Source organism: Mytilus californianus, unplaced genomic scaffold (assembly GCF_021869535.1).
Source record: "Mytilus californianus isolate M0D057914Y unplaced genomic scaffold, xbMytCali1.0.p SCAF_2, whole genome shotgun sequence".
In the NCBI taxonomy this organism is placed as follows: Eukaryota; Metazoa; Mollusca; class Bivalvia; order Mytilida; family Mytilidae; genus Mytilus; species Mytilus californianus.
Genome location: NW_026262668.1, coordinates 58,478,460 through 58,503,203, shown reverse-complemented (window position 1 = coordinate 58,503,203; position 24,744 = coordinate 58,478,460). Strand labels below are relative to the sequence as shown.

General features: G+C 32.5%; 1 protein-coding gene across 2 annotated transcripts in view; it reads right to left on the bottom strand.

Annotated features, from left to right (window-relative positions):
* Positions 1-7,557: 7,557 nt before the first annotated feature.
* The window catches only part of LOC127730115 (pyruvate dehydrogenase (acetyl-transferring) kinase isozyme 2, mitochondrial-like), a 36,146-nt gene continuing 18,959 nt past the window's right edge, over positions 7,558-24,744 (bottom strand). For both annotated transcript variants that reach the window (XM_052238248.1, XM_052238247.1), the window contains exons 11-12: positions 12,797-12,910; positions 7,558-12,032 (exon numbers count right to left, since the gene is read on the bottom strand). In XM_052238248.1, the coding sequence (XP_052094208.1) occupies positions 11,868-12,032; positions 12,797-12,910 (279 nt within the window). In that variant the 3' untranslated portion in view covers positions 7,558-11,867. The remainder of the gene's footprint in view (positions 12,033-12,796; positions 12,911-24,744) is intronic.

The following is a 24,744-nucleotide window of genomic DNA, read 5'->3' as shown; positions in this document are numbered from 1 at the left end:
AGGGTAATTTGGCATGCTCTTTCATTTGGCATTGTCAAAATTGCAATATCTTAAGTGGAAATTTGAGTTTTGTTACCATGGTTACCATTTTTTTCAATGATCTAATTTGAAGCAACCATCGTACAACCCGTTAAATATTCAATTTCCAAATTATCTTTGCACACATTTGTTTTCTGAGACTTTTTGGCATGCTTTTTCTTTTATCAATGTTAAAGATATATTTACTGGTCAGGACATGATAGTTTTGTTATCCTTAATTAGTCAATTACCATAGCAACAATTAACTACAACTTTCCACAAAATATATTGGATACTTTGAAATTAAAAAATTACTGTTTTGTTTCAATGTTTTTTTTAAAGGAAGACCATGTAATTTCTAAAATGTATATGGTGTATCCTTTCAGGGAAAAACAACCAAATGTGTTTATTTCAAATATGTCTGCAGTCATGGTAATGTGAATCTTTAAAAGGTTGGTTTGGCCAAAAATGATATAAAACAGTGGAATATGTAATAATTTAAGTAACAAGATAAAATAACAATTAACAGTTACATGTAACATTGAAAATAAACATTTTCAGAACAGATTAACAATTTTCAAAGTATTTTTCCACAAATTGTTTATGAAATATTTCAATTTCATCCATGTCGGGAATGAGCCAATGTCTAAGCCCCGGAGAGGGCATTATTTCAAAATCAGAATAAATTATAAATTTTTCATTAATACTATCTATATCGTCTTTGTTTGGCCAAATAAAAGTATTTCCTCTCATACTTTTTCGTTTTAAAAACTTTACAATGTATGCATTGTCAATTATATCAATAATTTCCCCTGGATACCAATTATCCTCGTAGGATACTGCAACCCATATCCCTTTTTCTAAAACTTTCTGTTTGTCAATTTTCAAAGTTAGTGTTAAAACATCTTTCATTTGGTTAACAGTGTTTTTCCACATTATGCCTTTTTTATCAACATCTAAATTCATAAAATGTTTACAATAAAGTAACTGATTTCTGAGTTTTTCTTTCTTTAATCTGATTGTTTTAGACGATTGTAAAAGACAGTCAACATCCTTCCTAGATCGCACTATACCACCCATTAGCCTCACATTTAGTTCAATTTTGTTTATTTCCATCTTTTTCTTTTGTTCAAGCTGTTGTTTTTTCTTCTTTATTTGCTGTAAATGTGTTTTCCTAGCTTCCATAACACTCTTTTCATATGCAATTTCTTTTGACTTTAAAGATTTAGCACTTTTTCTAGCTTTTAAAAGTAAAACTTTCCTGGAATTTTTAGTTTTAGTTTTTAGCCATTGTATTGTTTTATTTCGTTTGAGCATACTTATTGCAGAATGATGTCTTAAAGTTGCATTTGGTTTTCTTTTGAAATAAAAGTCTAGATCTCCAAACAAATTTTCCGCGGGTATATTTGTTAACTTGCTATGTGATGTTCTTGATTTCAGATCTGGATCAGGGAGCGATCCATATACTCCATTTTCAAGGTGGTCATTAAGTTGTCTTTTTACAATTGTCAACATGGATGAACATATAATTTTAAGAATGTCATTAGTTTTAGGTTGTATCTTTGCCTTGTTGAATACCTGTTGAATTATGTCATGTGGATATTGTTCATACAAACTAGGAATTTCGTCATAATTAAAATCAAAAACATTGAAATCATTTGAGCTCCAATCAACCAATCTATCTCGTAAAGGTATAATAAATTTGTAAAGATCTAAGTAATGTTCATCACTGTTAATTACATTCCAGAATGGTTCAGCTAAAATCATAGATGCTATGGCAATGGCGGAAACATGGGAGAGAACATCAGGACATTTAATGTCAGCAAGAACAGATTGCAATTTATCATTTGGGTTTTCTCTATAGTTCGAAATAAAGTCAATTATGTCTTCAGAATGGTTCAAAATAGAAACAGCACCTGTAAACAAATTGTTGAACCTATTCCCCCTGTAATTTATAATCATGGAAGATTTTTGTTTTAGAGCTAAAAAAGCAAGCCACTCCTGTCTTGCACCGTTCTTCTCGTCACCCCTTGGACCTAAAACTTCTGAAGCCATACGAATTAATCTGATGGATGATGGCTCAGAATTGTGTTTGAAACGAGCAAATTTTGGCAATGAATCTCTTCCAATAGGTGGAGTCTGTTTTGCTAATTCTTTAAGTGATTTTGTTATTTCATTGTGGAAGCCTAAAAGTACATGTGCACTGCAATAAAAGAAATTAAGTTTTGATATGTCGTTCTCATTTAAATCTTCTGTCAATTTTAATTTTCTCCATTCATCAATAATTTCATTTGTTTTTTTCATCACGCTTGAACGATCACTCATCATAGCTGTAAGTTGCAACAATAATTTATTAATAGATATGCTTTGAAGATCAGCAAACTCATTTAGAGAGTCTTTAATTGTTTGAGCAACAGTATCTGAATCCTCCCTTGCCACTGATTTATATCCTAATGATAATGTACCGGTTTTTGTATGTACTCCTAAATCTATTATTTTTTTTCCTTCACGACCGGTGCCATCTGAGAAAATGTCAAATTGCTGACAGTTTGCCAATGTTTCACTCACATGATGTTTAGCTAAAACATGTCCTTCATCACATATATTTGAACTTGTCGATCTACATGGCAAATCTGATGGTACAGAGTCAAACAAGTTGTTGCTTACAATATTTATAACTTTAGAAATTTTGTTTGCAGAAATATCACTGCCATGGAGATCCATAATGCATGTTCGCATGCTATCAGTGTATCTGAAACCTTCCTTTGTAGATACTTTTTTATTTTGATTTTCTGCCTCAATTATATCTAACTGATCATTTGCAACACTTAACTCTCTCTTTAGATTTAATGTTTCAATTTTTTTATTTTCTAAATCAACATTTTGGCTGTGTAATTTCTGTTTGAGTTTGATATTAAATTTCTTCGCATGAGATAATCGGTTTGACAATCTGTGAATTTTTATTTTTTTTTCATTCTTTTTTTTGGCAAAATCTGATTCAATAGCTCTTATTCTTGCATTTAGACCACTGTTTTCTCTGTTTAAAGCTTTATTCTTCTCTATTATTTTTCTTTCTTTCTTTTCAAGCTTTTTCTGTTTTCGCCTTAATCTCTTACAAAAATTTTCCTTTTTCAAAGAAGTCAAATTTTCTTTTAAAGATTTATTTTCTTCTTTTAAGTTTACATTTGCCTCCTTTGTCAACCTTAGTTTTCTAAGTTCCTGGTTTCTTTTCACTGATTCAGATTCATTATTCCTGATGTTTTTCTTTTGTTCAACAATTTGTTCTTTTAACACTTCATTTTCAAAACACAACTCTTGATTTTCAGTCAAAACTTCTCTCTGATTTGCTACAAGTTTTAAACACTGCCTTTTTAATGAACTATCATTTTTCTGCATATCTGTTTGTAATTTTGGTTGTAAAGTACTATTAAGAAACTTAAAGAATTTGGATGATTTAAAAGTGTCAAGATCTTCATTTTGTCTATTTTTCATGTAACTTTGAAAATTGTCATTAATTTTCTTGTATAAATATAGAACTTTATGTTTGTTCACAAGCATGCCTTCTGGCAACATATTGTTGGTCCATTCAGCCACATCTGACCATGTATAGGAATACCGGTTTTTGAAAAGACAGATTTCATGGAAAGCTTTCACAGTTAAAAGAGAACTTGATAAATTTTCCAGTGGATAGAGCAGAGTTGACCGGCGTATACCTAATGCATCACATACATTTCCTATACTTTCATTATTAATAGTTGTAGGCTTTTCTTGAGGAGTTAACTGATAAACAATATTCTTTAAATTCATGTTTTTATTCACATTGTTCATTACACTTCTGGTGACATTGGCCCATTTTTTTGGTACTGTAACAGCAGGCATGGCATAACGTAAAACATCTTCAAGGGTTGCATATATAGGACACTCCATTTCCTGCACCATCGTGAAAAGTAGGGCATATTGTACATTTGTGATTGACTGTATTCCTACAATAGAAAGTACATTTATATAACAAGTATTAACTAAATCATCAGAAGATGCTAAAACAAAACAGCAGTTACCTGTATTGCATTGTTTTATTAGTACAATTTTAGACCCATCTATTAAATAAGATCCAAATGACTTCTAAGATTTATATATTCAGAATTTATAAACATGGTTTTTTCTTCCATTCAATAATGTATTAGATATATCATTAATTCCCCAAAATTGTATCTCTACAGAGAGAAAAAAATAAATCAGGCTATGAATGACGACGAAAAAATAAACTGTTTGTCTCAGAAGTTTTATCCCTCTTTCCTGCTGCCCCCCCCCCCCCCCCCCCCAATAAGCCTGGGAAAAAAACTAAGTCCAGACCTGGGAAAAATTTGAGCAGCACTTCCCCTACAATAGACAATTTTAGTTTCAACCCCCACCCTATTTCACCCAGGCCAGAAGGGAGGAATATATTTGCAAAAAAAAAAAAGGAGAAAGAATGGGGGGCAGGTCTCATTTATCAGACATGAGACCATCCAATTCTCTCTTTTTCAATATTTATTATCATTTCTTACATAAAAATATATAATCTTACCTGCTTTTATCTTTTTGTTGATCAAATCATGTAAAAATTCCTCATTCCAGTCACTCAAGTCCATTAATTGTTGACGTTCCATTTTTTTTCTGAAAATTTTTGACGTTGACGTAACGTTTACTTTTGTGGCGTCGTTAGTAACGGAAGAGTACAAAGGTCATGACCGGCAAAAGAGCCAATTTCGTTAGTTTCGAACTTTCAACTGTATTTTGAAGAAAAAATTCTCAGCTTTCTAATGATACATTTTTCAAATATTAAATTAATTGGGAACCATTTGTTAAACTCAAATTAAGACTTTAAATATATTTTTTTACCGTAAAAAATAAATTTTCTTCAAAGAAAAATATATCATCTCAAAATACGAAACTGCCGCTTTTAAATGGACCATAGATTATATGCAAATGGCGACTGGCTCATTTACCGGCGAAGCCATGAAATTCACCCTTTTTATCAACAAACGCAATTTTTTGACCGTGACGTCGGGAAGAAATTCAATACTCGCTGATCGGACCTTTTCAGATAAACAGGAAAATATGTAAAAAACTTCTTTTGCAACGAAATTTGGCAGAACTAATCAGTGGGTTACAGTTGTTTACAAAATGTTATTTTCAATATCTTTTTCAATACAACCTTTTCTGCAGGGAAATTTGAAAATTCGATTTTATTTCATGACCACCAATGTACGATGACAAAATGGCGTCATGTGTCATACCTATTTGTAAAGCAAAATATTGTCCTATGAAATATTGTCCCTCAATAGTCCCCCAAGACAATATTTCCTGACTTTGTATCATGAAATTTTGCCACTATCTATGAAAAAATGTCAAGAGAATGACAAATTTCCATATGAAAATTTGTCCATATACAGACAATAGTACATAGATGAATAGAATGAAATTTGTCTTGTTAAAGGGAGGTTATCCAAGGTTATATATTGTGATCATTGAGACAATATTTCATAGGTGGATTGTCATGGAATTTTGTCTCATGAAAGGGAGGTTATAAACATTTAAGGTAATGATATCATTGAAGAGATTTATTTGATTGATATTTTCATAAACAAACCTGCATAGTTAATTAATGCAGCTATTTAAGGTTACAGGGACTAGTATACAATATATTATGTTCCAGGTTATACACATACTTTTCATGAAAATTTTTTTTTTTTAAATCCAGAAACGCCACAATTTCATGGCAGAGGATTTCTAAGGGAGGACATAATAAGATTAAGAAATTTTTCATGGACAATATTTCACTGTCATTTCACAGTGAAATATTGTCATAGACACAATTTCGCAGTGAAATATTGTCATGGACAGTATTTCATAGTGAAATATTGTTCAGAAGAAGGAGACAAAATTTCATAGACAAGGACATTTTTCATTATGAAATAGTGTCCACGGACAATATTTTATATGAAATTGTCCAATGGACAATATTTCATGGGGAACATTATTTTATGTTACAAATTCAGGTGCCCTAGAAGAGTATGCAATTACTGATCCATTAGTTGCATCTCTCATGTGACTTGTATAGATAAAAAGCAGGTGTTTTTGATTGTGGAGTTGAGCCAAAAACAGGAGAGAGAAGATACATTGTGGTTACATAGTGCAGGTGAAGTCTTCTTTGGGGAAGATGTTCTATGTTGAAAAAAAAACTTGTTTCTCATCATTTTTTTTTCACAATGAAATAAGTTTAATCTTTAATAAGTGCAGATAATATAACTGAAAGAACAATTCATCAATATGCGGAGAAAGGAGAAGGCATAACATAAATAATAAGGTTTTAAACAGTGACATCAATTCTCATCAGTGTATTGTGGATAGCAAGGTCCTTACTATTTTCTGTGTAGGTTTTGAAAATATATTTTAGATTCTTTTCCATTGAAACCTGTTAAGATCAAAATTAATTCAGAATTATCTTCCGATTGTTCAATAATCCTTCCAGATAATCAAAGTTGTCAAAATTAAAATTGTTTCACTTGGTTCTGTTATACAATTTTCCATGTGTTTCTGGAATATCCTTCATCATGTTCGCTTGAGTACAAAAGCACAAAAAGACAAAAACAAAATGTCAGAGAGCACAACAATCAAAAGGACCTCAACAGACCAGCTGTAAAAACCTATGGTTAAATTCACATGAGGGAGTTCCAACCTTAGCTTAAGCACAATCATATAACTTTAAAAGCTAGAAAAACTGACCAAGAATATTATTTGAATCATGCCAAAACAAAGCTATGGCTAATGGATGAATGGTACCCGCACTAAAAAACATACACGAATATACGAAATACATAGTCAAAGAAAAGCCAGAAAGGTTAAAAAGTCAGCATGAAAATATGAAAGCTGAGAAGCAAACATCCTGAACCTCAAACTCTTTGTCATTTGATGTTTTTACTGTTTATGAAGAGCATGGTTTTAGAGCTTATAAATAATATATAGATTCTGGCATTTTTGTTTTTGATACTGACTTTATCAGCAAGAATATCAAGGAAGCCCCGCTAGGGCAAGCTAATTTTTGAGCTGATGAAGTACATATCAAAAAATAAAATGTCTTTATTCTTTTTATCAGCAATTTATCTTAACAATTGGTTGAGAACATGAAAAAGCTATTTATTAGTTAATAAAACTAGTTTTACGCGTATTAAACATTGTGATAATTGTTTGGTTATATGAATGAAGTGGCGTACATTCCATTGATAAATTGACATGACTGGACATGAACACACCAGGTTGCTGCACTGATTCGTGACGTCGTTGCCTAATATTTTTTGAGTATCAAGTCCTTTCCATGATCTTAACAAATATTAGGCAGTAGGATCAATGGAAAAATGTACAAATTGGTGATAAAGCCCATTACTCATTGTTGGAGGAGCATTACTTCACATATTTGCTCTGTGGCCTTTTGTCTGTAGTCATTATATTTCCTTTTTCCATTGTAAATTTAAGCTTTAAATTTCAATAACAACAACATTTATAGGGAAATAAAGTTCTTTTAATTTCCACCAAATAATGATAAAACTAACATTATTCATATGACTATTGAAGATACATGTAGTAACTGGCATTTTTTGACATACCATTTTATAATTTACAAATACAAAATATTTAAAACAATTTTCTCAAAAAAATAATAGTGATTAACTTCAAGTTAACAAGCTTTCTTCATTCACACATGTATTACTATAAAAAATAACTTTCCATTGATGTAACTTTTTAACTTGTTGATGCAGCATATTATTGGCAGGTATGTAATTTCATGTTATCATTCATCATACAATAAGTGCATGGATGAATATTTTAAACTGGTCATAGTTGGGTTAAAAAAAAACAACCTATAAATCATCATTTTAATAGGTAGTATTTTTCATGCTCTTGTAAGTGTCATGAAAATAAAATTAATTCATAACCAAAATTGCCATTTTATAGATTGTAAAACAAGATTTTAGTTTTACACCAGACCAACCAACAGGAAACTACATATACACACTAGCAAGATGCTACACATTCAAACTTCCATACACAAACACACATGCTTATATATTACAAAGAAAGTACACATTCACATTCATACACTAAACCAGACACATAAGCAAGAAAATAAACATTCACACTTCCATATTCCAAAACACCAACACGTTATCTTGAAACTACATTTATACACCAAACCATACACATCAGCAAGAAAATAAGCATTCTGAATTTCACACTTCCATATTCCAAAACACAAACACACTATCAACAAATTACAAATTCACATTTATACACCATAACAAAATGCAGACTTTTCCTGAAATAGATTTTATTGTATGTTTCTCTCCCTTACCCTTAAAATTCCACTGATTTAAATGAAAGATTGTTGAAAAAAATTTGTTTTAAAACCCATCACATATTAAAATGTGTCTGAAAAGTCAAATACCTGGTTAGTGGTTGTGGTTAGTAGTCTTAATGTTTTCTGTTTTGTAGGGAATTTTTTGTTTTTATATCAGTTTCTGTTAATTTATTCACAACAGAAAAGAACTCTAGAAGGCAACATATGGTCTTCATCTATAAACAAGGGTCTATACCAAATGGCAAGTTCATCTGGTCTAGACAAATTGTGAATAAAAACAAAGGCTACCAATGGTATGGAAGAGATTAATTGAAGTTTGAATATTTATAAACACTTGTTGAATAGAAAAACTGAAAAAGACCTCAACTGAATGTCTCAAATCTAAGATCACCCAATCCTGAAAAGATCTTCGGACAACTTTTCCACACATCTTTTTAGTTGTTATTTAAAAAGTTTTGCATTGTTTCTGAGATCTCATAATTAAATACCAGTAATTGCCTTTAGCAGCCAGATCTTTCATTCTACCAGCAAGAAACACATATTTTACATGTATATATGAATATCTGTTACCACTATAAATGCCATATCAATGAGAGAAGTCTTTATGGTTCTCTACATAAATCTTAAAAAATGCTGTTGTAGGTTAAAAAAATACCCGCATAATTTTGTTAGTTATGCTTCAATCTAAACTTAACAAAATGTAAAATCTTTATAAAGGACTGCTCATACATCATTCATTCAATATATATACTCTTTTCTTCTGTAAACTTTTAAAACAATTTGGGTAACCATAGATGAATACCTGTATAAAAGGTAGAGAAAAATATTGACCATTTTTGTTGGAATAAATTAATGAAAGACAGTAAGATGCAAATACCTTTATACTTTTTCTGACCTGGTTAGCTAAATATTCTAATGAAGTACGAGTCAAAACTTTACCAAAGACAGTTGTACATATTTTAAATTTTTTTTGTACAGCTTTTTTCCCAAAAATAATATTGCCTCTCACCTTTCATACGTAGAATTAAAATATAATATCATTTACAAAAGTATATGTTTGGTTTTTATTTCGAATCTGATTAAAATATAATAAATCTAATTCCATATGCCATATCAATTAGAAAGAAATAACAACAACCTCATTTCAATTGGGAAAAAAAAAAATGCTTTATAAATACACAAATGTCTAATTTATTCAGTCATGATTGTGAATTGGAATTCAGAAATATGTGATTTGAATGAGTTTTTATTAATCTGAATATTGTCATGAAAATTTCCTCCTGCAAATTATTTATATGTTGTAAAATTGATAGAGTTGTCTGAATCAAATTTATCATTTTCCACTAGATTCAACTTTTTAGGGATTTCGGAGTACAAGAATAAAATGGATTTCATTTCTTTTTATAAAACTTAACTTGGTACTCATACATTAAATAAATACATGTTAACTAGTTATCTAATAAATAAATGATACATTCAAACAATTTGATGTTTTAAATGTCCCTAATTGGATAAGAATTAAATAACAATGAAATCAGATAACTTGAAAATGCCCAGTAAACCAAGAGTGAAATATTGCCTTTATAAAATAAAGATATTTAAACTTGATTCCTCTAATTTGCATATCTCCAATGCAGGGGGAAATGCAGTTAACAAAAAATAAAGGTTTTCTTAAATAACAAAAATTGAGACACTTCTGGAGGCCTCAAATAACATGTACGCAATAAAATGAAGTGACCTTGATTACACATCATACATATTTCCAACCTATCAAAGTACTCAAAATTTTTAAAGACCAGTTATATTATAACATTTTTGTCCAGACCTAGTGAGTCAGAAACACAGCTTCTTAAATTCAACATAGAGAAAAGAAAATTTGAGATAACACAAGATGGCAACAGCCCATACTGGCCATTTGATAAAACAGTAACAAAATCAATTCTCCATTGGCCTTGATTTCAAACAAAGATTAGTTATACACCTAATAAAATGTAGAAATGTTTTTATTCTATATAGAGTGGGTAACGCATATTCGCCGCAAAATTCGTTTATTTCCAACTACATCCGACCTACATTCGAATATTTGAAACTTTTTATGTAGGTTTCAGAAAGTTTACTATATGAAAAAAATGTTTGATAAAGGAATTCTCTTCAAAACATTGGTTAAATGTTTTAAAAATGAACGCAAACTCAAGACTGGAAATCAAGTTGTTCTGACACATTTTCGCCGCGATGTATGATATGACCATCCTCATTGTCCCTGTATATTAAAAACAATTGTTTGCAATTACATGAATTAGCTTGAGAGATCATTCCGATAGGATTCTTCTTACAAATATTTACTTTATGACTGCACATGCGTGCCATATAAATCTTACATAATTGCCAAAATCGTTCAAAAACACCTGCATATTTCTTTATATGTGCGAATAACATTGGAAATGGGGTAAAGAGGAATATCAACAGTTCGAACATTACAAACAGCGTTTAGTATCTATTTAGGCAAGTATTGGGTAAAGGCACACAAAATTTACAGAAAAAATTGCAAAAACGGCAAAAATGTGTCCACGGCGAATATGCGCCACCCACTCTAGAGTTTATTCAAAAAGTAAAATAACAAAAATACCACAAACTCCAAGGAAATTTCCAGAAAGTCCTTTATCAAATGGCAAAATCAAAAGCTCAAACACATCAAACAAATGGAAAACAACTGTCATATTCCTGACTTGGTATAGACATTTCCTTATGTAGAAAATGGTGGATTAAATCTGGTTTTATAGCTAGCTAAACCTCTCACTTGTATGACAGTTGTATAGAATTCCATTATATTGACAGCAATGTGTGAGCAAAACAAACAGACATAATTCATTTATCAAATCAAATATCAGTTACCGTAGTGACATTTGATCTGCATGTTTGCATGAAATTGCAATGAAAATGAAAAAGACAAACATATAACATTTAAAAACAAAATGCTGTTTTATGACCCCTCATTTCCTAAATGGAAAATATTTAATATTAAAAACAATTCTTTAAATGACTAGTGTTGTACAAGTTTGAACTGTTTTCATTTTGCATGGTATAGTAAAATATTATTAGTATGAACAATCTATAGTGAACACTTTCGAATACAAAAATTCACATATTATAAAAAAAATCTTACTACATAATTAGTTTAGCAAATATATTACAAATATTGTAGCACCAATATATACCATTTTTTCTCATCTCAGTCAAAATATCAACATGATTACAAAACTTTACAGATAAATACCCAACATATATAATGTACATTCATTCCAGTAGATGAAACACACTACTACTCTCCTTACAAATATCATTTATATGAGAATAAGCTGACCAACTATTATCAAACTTCTACTCTGTTAATGCTGAAAACTGGTTGTTAGTGATGGGAAATTTCTGGGTTTCATTACAGAAGATCACAAAATCAAGTCCGTGGCTGATACGTTCTAGAGAGAGTTGAAAATGTCCGGGAATTCTGTGGACTTTTTGGTGGACTCGTCCAATCCGAAACAACAACATCTGATTCATACATTCTAGCTGATGTTTTGTTATATATAGGTAAACACTCATTGGCTTCATTTGATAAAACCTACAATGAACAACATTTTTATTTATTAGTGTCTTGTATATTAATATATTAAAAATATAAAATCCATAATATTATGAAAAACAATTGAAATTCTAATTTTCATGTATTTTTCCATGGAAAACATGCTATGAAAATGATATTTTAAGAATTCAGTCATTTTTGTGGATAGAGGAAAAATTGTATTTTCAATTTTCAAGGATACTTTAACTTTTAACATGTAAACTAAGCAAAACTTTCAAAGTCAATAGACCATGACTGAGGGGGGGGGGGGGAGTCACATAATCTCCATGGAAATGAGATGTGTCTATGTAAATACAATTGCCTACCAATATCATTGACCTACCACTATTGGTTCCCCTTCAACTGACCTAATCACAAACTCATACATTGTTGACGCAGCTGCTGTTGCTGGAAATAGCAAGCCCAAGTCTTGCTTTTTCAACTTCATCAAGGTGAGACAATAAAGCAAACAGAAAGTGAATGCAAGGCAGCTCTTATATATCAAAATCCATGCCAAATATAAAATTATTCCCTCTCATATAAACCAAAAAGCATTTCATGTTCTTTGGGTATCATTAAACTATCAACAAATAAATTGCTTCACCTTTTGTGATATTGAACCTTATGGTAAAATTTCATAGAGATCCATTCACTTAAACTAAAGTTATTGTGTGAAAACCAATGTGTCTTCGGACGACAACGCCAACGTCATACCAATATACGACCGCAAAAATAACAAAAAGGCATACTGTAAATAGACAAACCTTTAGATATATATAAGCATCTGTACCAAATCCATCCACTGATGAGATAACTAAATCTCCTTGAAAATACTGGGCATATAGTCTTGACAACGGTAAGCCATATCCGTAGCCAGCCTACAAATAAAACAGTAGATGTAAATCTGGTAACAACATAACTGCTCATTCAATATATACTATCTAATACTTATAAGTAGGTCAAACTTTAATTTTAAATCCATTTTTGGATGGGTACAAAATCTATTTTTGGTATCATTTGTGCTTACAATACAGTTAGGGACTCTGTGGGACATTACCAACCAAATTTTGATGATTCTTTTGTTAACATTATGAATTTGCAGCCCTACTTTAACTTACACATCACTAACTGAAGAATATTTTGCTATTCTATATACACAAATAAGAAAAAATAAGAAAAACATGATATTTAGCATTTTTTGCAATATAAAATCGTTAACAACAGGTATAAAATCCTATTAGTGGTTTTAAGAGCAAAATTGTGTTTTTATTTAAAATTTATTGAAAACAAGAGTGCACACGCTGAAATGTCTTGCCTTCTTTACTAATCATTGATATTATGTTGAGAGTTCTAAATATAAAGCTTTACTACAACTATCACATAAACTAAACATGGTCCAAGAAAATGAGGTCAAGGTCATATAAACCAAACAAGAAATACATGCACACCTTACAATCATTCAATACACTAAATATAGTTGACCTATTGCTTATAGTTTCTAAGATACAGACTTAACCAAGAAAACTAAACATTGACTAATGAACCATGAAAATGAGGTCAAGGTCAGATGAACCATGCCAGGCAGACATGTACAGCTTGCAATCCTTCCATACAACAAATATAGTTGACCTATTGCTTATAGTAATAGAAAAACAGACCAAAACACAAAAACTTAACAATGAGATATGAACCGTGAAAATGAGGTCAAGATCAAATAAAACCGGCCAGACTGACATGTACATCATAAAATATTTCCATACACCAAATATAGTTGACCTATTGCATATAGTATTAGAAAAAAAGATCAAAACTCAAAAATTTAACATTGACCACTGAACCATGAAAATGAGGTCAAGGTCAGAAGACACCTGCCAGCGTGACATGTACACCTTACAATCATTCCATACACCAAATATAGTAGACCTATTGCATACAGTACAAGAAAAACAGACCAAAACACAAAAACTTAACTATAACCACTGAACCATGAAAATGAGGTCAAGGTCAGATGACACCTGCCAGTTGGACATGTACATCTTACAGTCCTTCCATACATCGAATATGCTAGACCTATTGCTTCTAGTATCTGAGATATGGACTTGACCATCAAAACTTAACCTTGTTCACTGATCTATGAAATGAGGTCGAGGTCAAGTGAAATTTGTCTGACGGGCATGAGGACCTTGCAAGGTATGCACATACCAAATATAGTTATCCTATTACTCATTATAAGAGAGAAATTAACATTACAAAAAATCTTAACTTTTTTTTCAAGTAGTCACTGAACCATGAAAATGAGGTCATGAAATATGGACATGTGACAGTCGGAAATTTCGTAACATAAGGCATCTATATACAAAGTATGAAGCATCCAGGTCTTCCACCTTCTAAAATACAAAGCTTTTAAGAAGTTAGCTTACGCCGACGCCGCCGGATCACTATCCCTATGTCGAGCTTTCTGCTTTTGTCGCAGGCTCGACAATAAAATGCTCCGCAGGGTGCAGCTTGATACGACCGCAGAGGTCGAACCCTGAACAGTTGGGGCAAGTATGGACACAACATTCAAGCTTGATACAGCTTTGCATTTGGATTGTGATTAAATATTTGACACAGCATAGGTTTCTGACACAGAATGAATGTGGTCTAAGAACTTAAAAATTTTAAATTGGACATTCACCTATTATGGTCCAATATCCAAAATCTAAATACATGGTTAGATTCAGCATATCAAAGAACCCCAAGAATTCAATTTTTGATGAAATCAAACAAAGTTTAATTTTGGACCCTTTTGACCTCAATGTGGACAAAGTTGATAACAGGGCCCAAAAATCAAAACTCTAAATACATGGTTAGATTCAGCATATCAAAGAACCCCATATATTCAATTTTTGTTGAAATCAAACAAAGTTTAATTTTAGACCCCAACTTGGACCAACTTGAAAACTGGGCCCATAATCAAAAATCTAAATACATGTTTAGATTCAGAATATCAAAGAACCCTAAGAATTAAATTTTTGTTAAAATCAAACTAAGTTTAATTTTGGACCCTTTGGACCTTAATGTAGACCAATTTGAAAACGGAACCAACAATTAAGAATCTAAATACACGGTTAGATTCGGCATATCAAAGAACCCCAATAATTCAATTTTTGATGAAATCAAACAAAAGTTTATTTTTGGACCCTTTGGACCTCAATGTGGACCAATTTAAAAACGGGGCCCAAAATCCAAAAACTTAATACACGGTTAGATTCAGCATAGTAAAGAACCCCAAGAAGTCAAGAATAAAACCCCATTGAAATTGGTCAAGAAATAAGCAATTTATACGAAGTATCTTCTTTTGCACAATACTGTGCAATTAAATATTTCTTGCTATTGCGCAATACTGTACAATTGACAATTTCTTGCTATTGCGCAATACTGTGCAATTGAAGATTTCTTGCTATTGCGCAATACTGTGCAATTGAAGATTTCTTGCTATTGTGCAATACTGTGCAATTGAAAATTTCTTGCTATTGCACAATACTTATTATATAATAATTTACACATCCTGTTTGGTGTGTATCTCCAACCATATCATTATTATTTGCTTTTAAATATAAATCAGAAATAACCAACTTAAAATGGAAAATTTTAAAAGAAAGAAAAAGGAAAAAAAGAATAAAAAGGAAAAAAAAAAATCCCCCCCCCCAAATTTTTTGAACCCCCTTATGATTCATCACCCCCAAACTCAATCCCAGCCTTCCCTTTGTGGTATGGTACCTTGCAGTACAATTTCAGAGAGATCCATACACTTGAACACAAGTTATTGTCTGGAAACTAGAAAAATGCGTTTTTTTACCCTTTTTGGCCCCAAATTCCTAAACGTTTAGGGCAATTACCCCCAAACTCAAACCCAGCTTTCCCTTTGTGATATGAAACCTTGTAGTACAATTTCAGAAAGATCCATACACTTACACACAAGTTATTGTCCTGAAACTAGAAAAATGCTTGTTTTTTGCCCCTTTTTGGCCCCTAATTCTTAAAATATTGAGGCAATTACCCCCATCATCAATCCCAGCCTTCCCTTTGTGGTATGGTACCTTGCAGTACAATTTCAGAGAGATCCATACACTTGAACACAAGTTATTGTCTGGAAACTAGAAAAATGCTTATTTTTGGCCCCTTTTTGGCCCCCAATTCCTAAATTTTTCGGCAATTACCCCCCATCACCCCCAAACTCAATTCCAGCTTTCCCTTTGTGATATGGAACCTTGTAGTACAATTTCAGAAAGATCCATACACTTACACACAAGTTATTGTCATGAAACTAGAAAAATGCTTGTTTTTTGCCCCTTTTTTGGCCCCTAATTCCTAAAATTTTGAAGGAATTACCCCCAAAATCAATCCCAGCATTCCTTTTGTGATATGGAACCTTGTTGTACAATGTCAGAGAGATCCATACACTAACACACAAGTTATGTCTGGAAGTTACAAAAATGCTTATTTTTGGCCCCTTTTTGGCCCCTAATTCCTTAACTGTTGGTACCATAACCCCCAAAATCAATCCCAACCTTCCTTTTGTGGTATTGAACCTTGTGGTAAAATTTCATAGAGATCCATTTACTTAAACTAAAGTTAGAGTGCGAAAACCAATGTGTCTTCGGACGACGCTGGACGATGACGACGACGACGACGCCAACGTCATACCAATATACGACCACAAAAATTTTTTTGCGGTCGTATAAAAACTAGACATCATTGAGATGAGAGCCATCTCTGTTGGCCCCGCTGTGAATAACGTGTGGTAAAAAATTTGTATATTTACCATAGGACATGGGGCTGTCAACTGAAACCAAAGTTTTTGACACCTAGGAAGTTGTACATACATTATGACACACTCTCTGGTGTTGGTTAATATACATGTCAAGTAAAAAGTATCAAATTATAACGGTTCTCTAGATATAGAGGGGACATAACATTATGACACGTCCTCTGGTGTTGGTTAATATACATGTCAAGTATAAAGTATGAAATTATAACGGTTCTCTAGATATAGAGTGGACACAATTGTTACGGAAGGACAGACTGATCACTAGAGGGCGACCCGCCATTCGGCTGGGCCCTTATTAGGCTTTTGTGGAAAATTTTGTACTTTGTACCAGTCCATTTCAATCCTACAGATAAAAATAATGCAAGTAATGACTGTTTACATGGGTTATTTTTATACAAAATGCCCTTTCCATTTTACAATTGGTATATCACTAAAAAAAAGGATTGCGCCATCTATTTTTATCACGATTATGCACCTATTTATACCTAATCAAATGAAAAAAAGAAAGTAGCATTGATCATGTCAATTTCTAGCATTTCAGGAAAGCATGGTGCTAACCTTACTAAGTAATAACAAGTATTAAGTCATGTGAAATCAACAGCTTGATATACAAGCTTTGAATGCATTTATATCTAGTTTCTTTTAACAAAACACTTTTGGTTAACCTATACAAACTGATTAATTTACGTATGTTTGTGTGTCACCCAATATAAGTAGTGAAGAAAAACTGCTTGGGAAAAAGTATGGCATTGTTATTTATTTTTTCCTATGATATAGCAGAGACAACAAAGAGTTTGAGTGTATGTGATATTATTTTTTTACTTTTTCCCAACTTTTGTTTAAAAGCTAGGTACAAATGTTGCATCAAGAGACCTACGGTACTGTAGGGGGTCAGTAGTGAACTGTATAACGAGTTTATTGCAGAGGAACTTTCCCTGTCAAGTTTTTTTTATAAAAATAAACAATGAAACACAATTACATTAATAGGTGACGTAACTATTAATAGTAGATGTGATGTCATGATACCCCTATCTACAGACCTGCTACAGATCCATAGGGGTCACCATGTGACGGCATTAAACCAATAATACATCACTAATTTACCTGAGGTGCGATATAAATATTTATTTTACAATAAATCAACATTGATGACCAAGCACGCATAATACACCTTTATTTTGCATATGTGCATATGTGCATATTGAAATTATTTCAAAAGTTAATAGGATATTTAGAAGGCATTTAATCAGAAACAAATTAAATGGCTCCATAGAAAACAAAACTTGTATGAGGATACCCTTAGGCATATTAGTATAATGACAAATTATTAAAAGTCCCATAAATCTGGAATTACCCGAAAATTTTCAAAATCAAAAGAATCTTATCCCAATCCCAAACAGTGTTAGGTTTGTAGCAAATTGATCCAAGCATATTATAGCTAGTGCATGACATTTAAAAAATGCCTTTTATTTATCTGACTGTCAAAGTCCCAAAACTCTGGAGTATCATATATCGAATGGTGTGTTATGCACTTGAAACAATTATGTAAATTTGTCAGCAAATCAATCCAAACAATCTCAAGTTATGGTACAACATGTGAAAAATTTACTTAAATCTGACAATTAAAGTCCTATTACTCTGGACGGAAAAAAACAGAAAATTAAAAAAATTGAAAGGGAGCTACTTTTTATCAATCCCAACAATAATGTAAAGTCTGAGGAAATCAATCCAGGCATACTGGAGTAAGTGTGTGATATGTGAAAAATTTAATTCATTCAAATGGTTAAAGTTCCATAACTCTGGAAGACATTAAGCAAAAAATTTCAATATCGAAAGGGTGCTTTCTTCCGTCAATTCTAATGTTGTGTTAAAATTACATGAGAATTGGTAAAAGCAAATTTGAGTTATAGCACAAAGTGTATAATGCTATCATAATATAAAATGCGAGTTTTTATTTTTGGGAAACTTACCCAATCGCAATTATCGCAATACTAAAAAATCACAACAATTTCTGAATTTACAGTTTTAATTGTCATTTGTCACATATTTCTTTAAAATGTTATTAGTTTAGAAAAGTAATAGTCTATAAAGGTGAACATTTTTAAGTTGCTATTGTAAATTCTGATCTAAGACTAATAGTTTTCGATTTCCTGATCATTTATCTTTGTACTTAATTTGCACTTTGCCACAACAAAATTTGAGTCCTGTGATTGAAAAATGTCATAAGTCTTTCGCCTTCTGTATGTTTCATAGATGCACTGTTTTACCCTATTTTGAATGACTGATTAATTGACGGGTGCTTTATGTCCAACAGCAACTATTAAAGGCATATTCAATATCTTCTGCTAGAAATCAGTAATAAATAAAATGCTCCGCTGGGGCGCAGCTTGATACGACTGCAGAGGTCGAACCCTGAACAGTTGGGGCAAGTATGGACACAACATTTAAGCTTGATACAGCACTGAATTTGGATTGTAATTAAATATTTGACACAGCATAGGTTTCTGACACAGAATGAAAGTGGTCTAATAACTTAAAATTTTTTAATTTACCTATTCAAACCATATCATTATTATTTGCTTTTATATATAAATCAGAAATAACCAATTTAAAATGGAAAATTTTAAAGAAAAAAAAAATCCCCCCCCCCAAATTTTTTGAACCCCTTTATGATTCATCACCCCCCTAACTCAATCCCAGCCTTCCCTTTGTGGTATGGTACCTTGCAGTACAATTTCAGAGAGATCCATACACTTGAACACAAGTTATTGTCTGGAAACTAGAAAAATGCTTGTTTTTTGGCCCCAAATTCCTAAACGTTTATGGCAATTACCCCCAAACTCAAACCCAGCTTTCCCTTTGTGATATGGAACCTTGCAGTACAATTTCATAAAGATCCATACACTTACACACAAGTTATTGTCCTGAAACTAGAAAAATGCTTGTTTTTTTGCCCTTTTATGGCCCTAATTCCTAAAATTTTGAAGGAATTACCCCCAAAATCAATCCCAGCCTTCCCTTTGTGGTATGGTACCTTGCAGTACAATTTCAGAGAGATCCATACACTTGAACACAAGTTATTGTCTGGAAACTAGAAAAATGCTTAATTTTGGCCCCTTTTTGGCCCCTTATTCCTTAACTTTTTGGGCAATTACCCCCAAACTCAAACCCAGCTTTCCCTTTGTGATATGGAACCTTGTAGTACAATTTCATAAAGATCCATACACTTACACACAAGTTATTGTCATGAAACTAGAAAAATGCTTGTTTTTTGCCCCTTTTTGGCCCCTAATTCCTGAAATTTGGAGGCAATTTCCCCCAAAATCAATCCCAGCATTCCCTTTGTGATATGGAACCTTGTGATACAATGTCAGAGAGATCCATACACTTACACACAAGTTATTGTCATGAAACTAGAAAAATGCTTGTTTTTTGCCCCTTTTTGGCCCCTAATTCCTAAAATTTGGAGGCAATTACCCCCAAAATCAATCCCAGCATTCCCTTTGTGATATGGAACCTTGTGGTACAATGTAAGAGAAATCCATACACTTACACACAAGTTATGTCTGGAAGTTACAAAAATGCTTATTTTTGGCCCCTTTTTGGCCCCTAATTCCTTAACTGTTGGTACCATAACCCCCAAAATCAATCCCCACCTTCCTTTTGTGGTATTGAACCTTATGGTAAAATTTTATAGAGATCCATTCACTTAAACTAAAGTTAGAGTGCGAAAACTAATGTGTCTTCGGACGACGATGACGACAACGCCAACGTCATACATATATACAACCACAAAAATTTTTTTGCGGTCGTATAAAAAGGGATATATATGTGATTGCTAAATGTCAACATTAAAGGGTAAATAGGTAAAATGTAACAAAAGTAAAAACCAAAATTAGACAATTTTGAAAGATGTGGTTTATTGATATGAAATGAGTAGTTTACAAGTGACATTTAAGTCTACCAAGAAGTGGAAAACTAAATACGTTAACTTGATCAGTCTATCTTATTGTGTGACAGGTTCTAAAAGGATAGAAAATAAATGGGCAATGTGTCCATGGGACACAGATCAGTGATTTTCCTGCCTTTATTTTAGGTCCGAATATCGGCCCCGTTCCCAATCAGAAAATACCTAAAATTTTTCCCAATTGAAGCGGTAAAATTCCCAATTCAATCAAGTTGTAGCGGAAAGGTAATTGATAATTTTATTGTTCGTATAATTTGGTTCAAAATATAGGTTGTTGTACTGTTCCCAGTGTAATCACGTTGAATATATAGACAGGTAACTATCATATTTCGACCGTAAACCAGTTTTAACAATGGGTAAAAAGTAAAATCACAAAAATACTGAACTCCGAGGAAAATTCAATCGGAAAGTCCCTAATCACATGGCAAAATCAAATGACAAAACACATGAAACGAATGGACAACAACTGTCATATTCCTGACTTGGTACAGGCATTTTCAAATGTAGAAAATGGTGGATTGAACCTGGTTTTACAGCGCTAAACCTCTCACTTGTACGACAGTCGCATCAAATTTAATAATATTGATAATGATGCGTGAACAAAACAAACAGACACAATAGGTAATAAAATGCTTCGCTGGGCGCAGCTTGATACGACCGCAGAGGTCGAACCCTGAACAGTTGGGGCAAGTATGGACACAACATTCAAGCTTGATACAGCTCTGAATTTGGATTGTGATTAAATATTTGACACAGCATAGGTTTCTGACACAGAAAGAATGTGGTCTAAGAACTTCAATTTTTTTAATTTACCTATTATGGTCCAATGTCCAAAATCAAAATACATGGTTAGATTCAGCATATCAAAGAACCCCATATATTCAATTTTTGTTGAAATCAAACAAAGTTTAATTTTGGGCCCCAACTTGGACAAACTTGAAAACTGGTCCCATAATCAAAAATCTAAACACATGTTTAGATTCAGCATATCAAAGTACCCCAAGAATTCAATTTTTGTTAAAATCAAACTAAGTTTAATTTTGGACCCTTTGGACCTTAATGTAGACCAATTTAAAAAACGGGACCCAAAATTAAAAATCTAAAAACACGTTTAGATTTGGCATATCAAAGAACCCCAATAATTCAATTTTTGATGATATCAAACAAAGTTTAATTTTGGACCCTTTTGACCACAATATGAACCAATTTGATAGCGGGCCTACAAAATAAAAAATCTAAATACATGGTAAGATTCAGCATATCAAAGAACCCCATATATTCAATTTTTGTTGAAATCAAACAAAGTTTAATTTTGGACCCCAATTTGGACCAACTTGAAAACTGGGCCAAAAATCAAAAATCTAAATACATGTTTAGATTCAGCATATCAAAGAACCTGAAAATTTCTTGCTATTGCACAATACTTATTATATAATAATTTACACATCCTGTTTGGTGTGTAACTCCTACCATATCATTATTATTTGCTTTTAAATATTAATCAGAAATAACCAACTTAAAATGGAAAATTTTAAAAGAAAAAAAAAAGAAAAAAAAAGAAAAAAAAAGAAAAAAAAAAAATCCCCCCCCGAATTTTTTGAACCCCCTTATGATTCATCACCCCCAAACTCAATCCCAGCCTTCCCTTTGTGGTATGGTACCTTGCAGTACAATTTCAGAGAGATCCATACACTTGAACACAAGTTATTGTCTGGAAACTAGAAAAATGCTTATTTTTGGCCCCTTTTTGGCCCCCAATTCCTAAACGTTTCAGGCAATTACCCCCAAACTCAATTCCAGCTTTCCCTTTGTGATATGGAACCTTGTAGTACAATTTCAGAAATATCCAAACACTTACACACAAGTTATTGTCATGAAACTAGAAAAATGCTTGTTTTTTGCCCCTTTTTTGGCCCCTAATTCCTAAAATTTTGAGGCAATTACCCCCAAAATCAATTACAGCCTTCCCTTTGTGATATGGAACCTTGTGGTACAATGTCAGAGAGATCCATACACTTACACACAAGTTATTGTCTGGAATTACAAAAATTACAAAAATGCTTATTTTTGGCCCCTTTTTGGCCCCTAATTCCTTAACTGTTGGTACCATAACCCCCAAAATCAATCCCAACCTTCCTTTCGTGGTATTGAACCTTATGGTAAAATTTCATGGAGATCCATTCACTTAAACTAAAGTTAGAGTGCGAAAACCAATGTGTCTTCGGACGACGCCGGACGACGCCAGACGACGACGACGACGACGACGACGACGACGCCAACGTCATACCAATATACGACCAAAAAATTTTCAATTTTTGCGGTCGTATAAAAATGTAAGGTAAGCTTAGTTCAGCATCTGGATGACGTCTGGTAGTTAACGGTAAGAATATGGAATGATATGAAGTGATGATGCTGTGTTATTATCTGAATAACATTGTAAATACATGCCTACATGAAAAACTAAAAGGTTTTCACTATTTTCTCACACGTAAATGTTTTTTGACAGGCAATGTCATACTGAGCAAAGATTTGCCAGTTTGGTTTATTTTTTTTTGCTGTGAATTGAGCATGCCCAAACAGACAACATGTCCTCTCATTATTCAAAATATTATGTTTGCAAAATAAAAGAAAGACAAAGATGCCACTGATTGTAAAAAACTTGTTGAGCTTTAAAAAATCCAAAATTAGTACTGAAGATACTTCAGGGACTGATATATTTTGAATGAAAATGTTTACTTTTACGGATGTAGAACAGGATGAAGCCGTGGTTGTGGCGGATAAAGGCACATAAGCAATCACCACAAACCCAAGTACTAACACTAAACAAATTGTTTCTAACCAAACATTTGAGCATAATTCACTTGAAATGAACTCTGCTCATGTACAAAGAGAGACTGATTGTCAATCTCACTCTGAGTGCGACCATAATCAGTGACAGTTGTCGACTCTAGCTCAGAACTAAGCACTGAAAACATTATACCATGACATATAAGTGTCGGTTAGAGAAATCTTACTGACAAGAAAACTTGCAATAAATCTCAGGGTTGTATGACTGAGTTGATATGTTTGAAAATTGGAATTTTGAAATAATAAATAACATGTACAAATTGTGACTTGGATGGAGAGTTGTCTCATTGGCACTCATACCACATCTTCTTATATCTACATCCTTAAAATATGTTGAAACACAATGATTTATTTTTTCCCAATTCATACGTTATACGACACATTTTTCCCAATTGCCTAGGGCCCAGGCCCCATTTGAAAAAGGGTAGGAAAATCACTGCAGATGATGCCCCCGCTTGCATATAACATTATAAAAGAACGGTAAAAGTGACACTACCCAAATTTGTACTTGATCTAAGTTTTGTTGTAATAAGCATTGTGTATAACATTTGCTTGAGGCAAACTAAAGTTAGAAAAGAAAAACGAAAAATTCAGCAATTTTTCCATTTGTAAAGGAGCATTACTCACTAACAGTAAAAGTGAGGCCACCAAAATTCAAACTTGATCTGTGTTTTGAAGTAATAAGCATTACACATAAGTTTCATAACATTTGGTTGAGGCAAACTAAAGTTAGAGAACCGAAACGAATATTTCAACAATTTTTCCATTTGTAAAGGGGCATAACTCTAGAACAGTAAAAGTGACACCACCAAAATTCTAACTTGATCCGTGTTATGTGGTAATAAGCATCGTGTTTCATAATATTTGGTTGAGGCAAACTAAAGTTAGAGAACGGAAACCATTTTTGGGATGTACGGACGGACGGACGTACAGACAGACAAGGGTAAAACTTAATGCCCCCTCCGCTATGGTGGGGGCATAATTACAAAGAACATGTACAGTAAGTATTTTTATACATGTATTGAACATTTGAAATACCACAAGTACAGATTCCTCCAAAAGATTGCTTGGAATTTCCATAATTT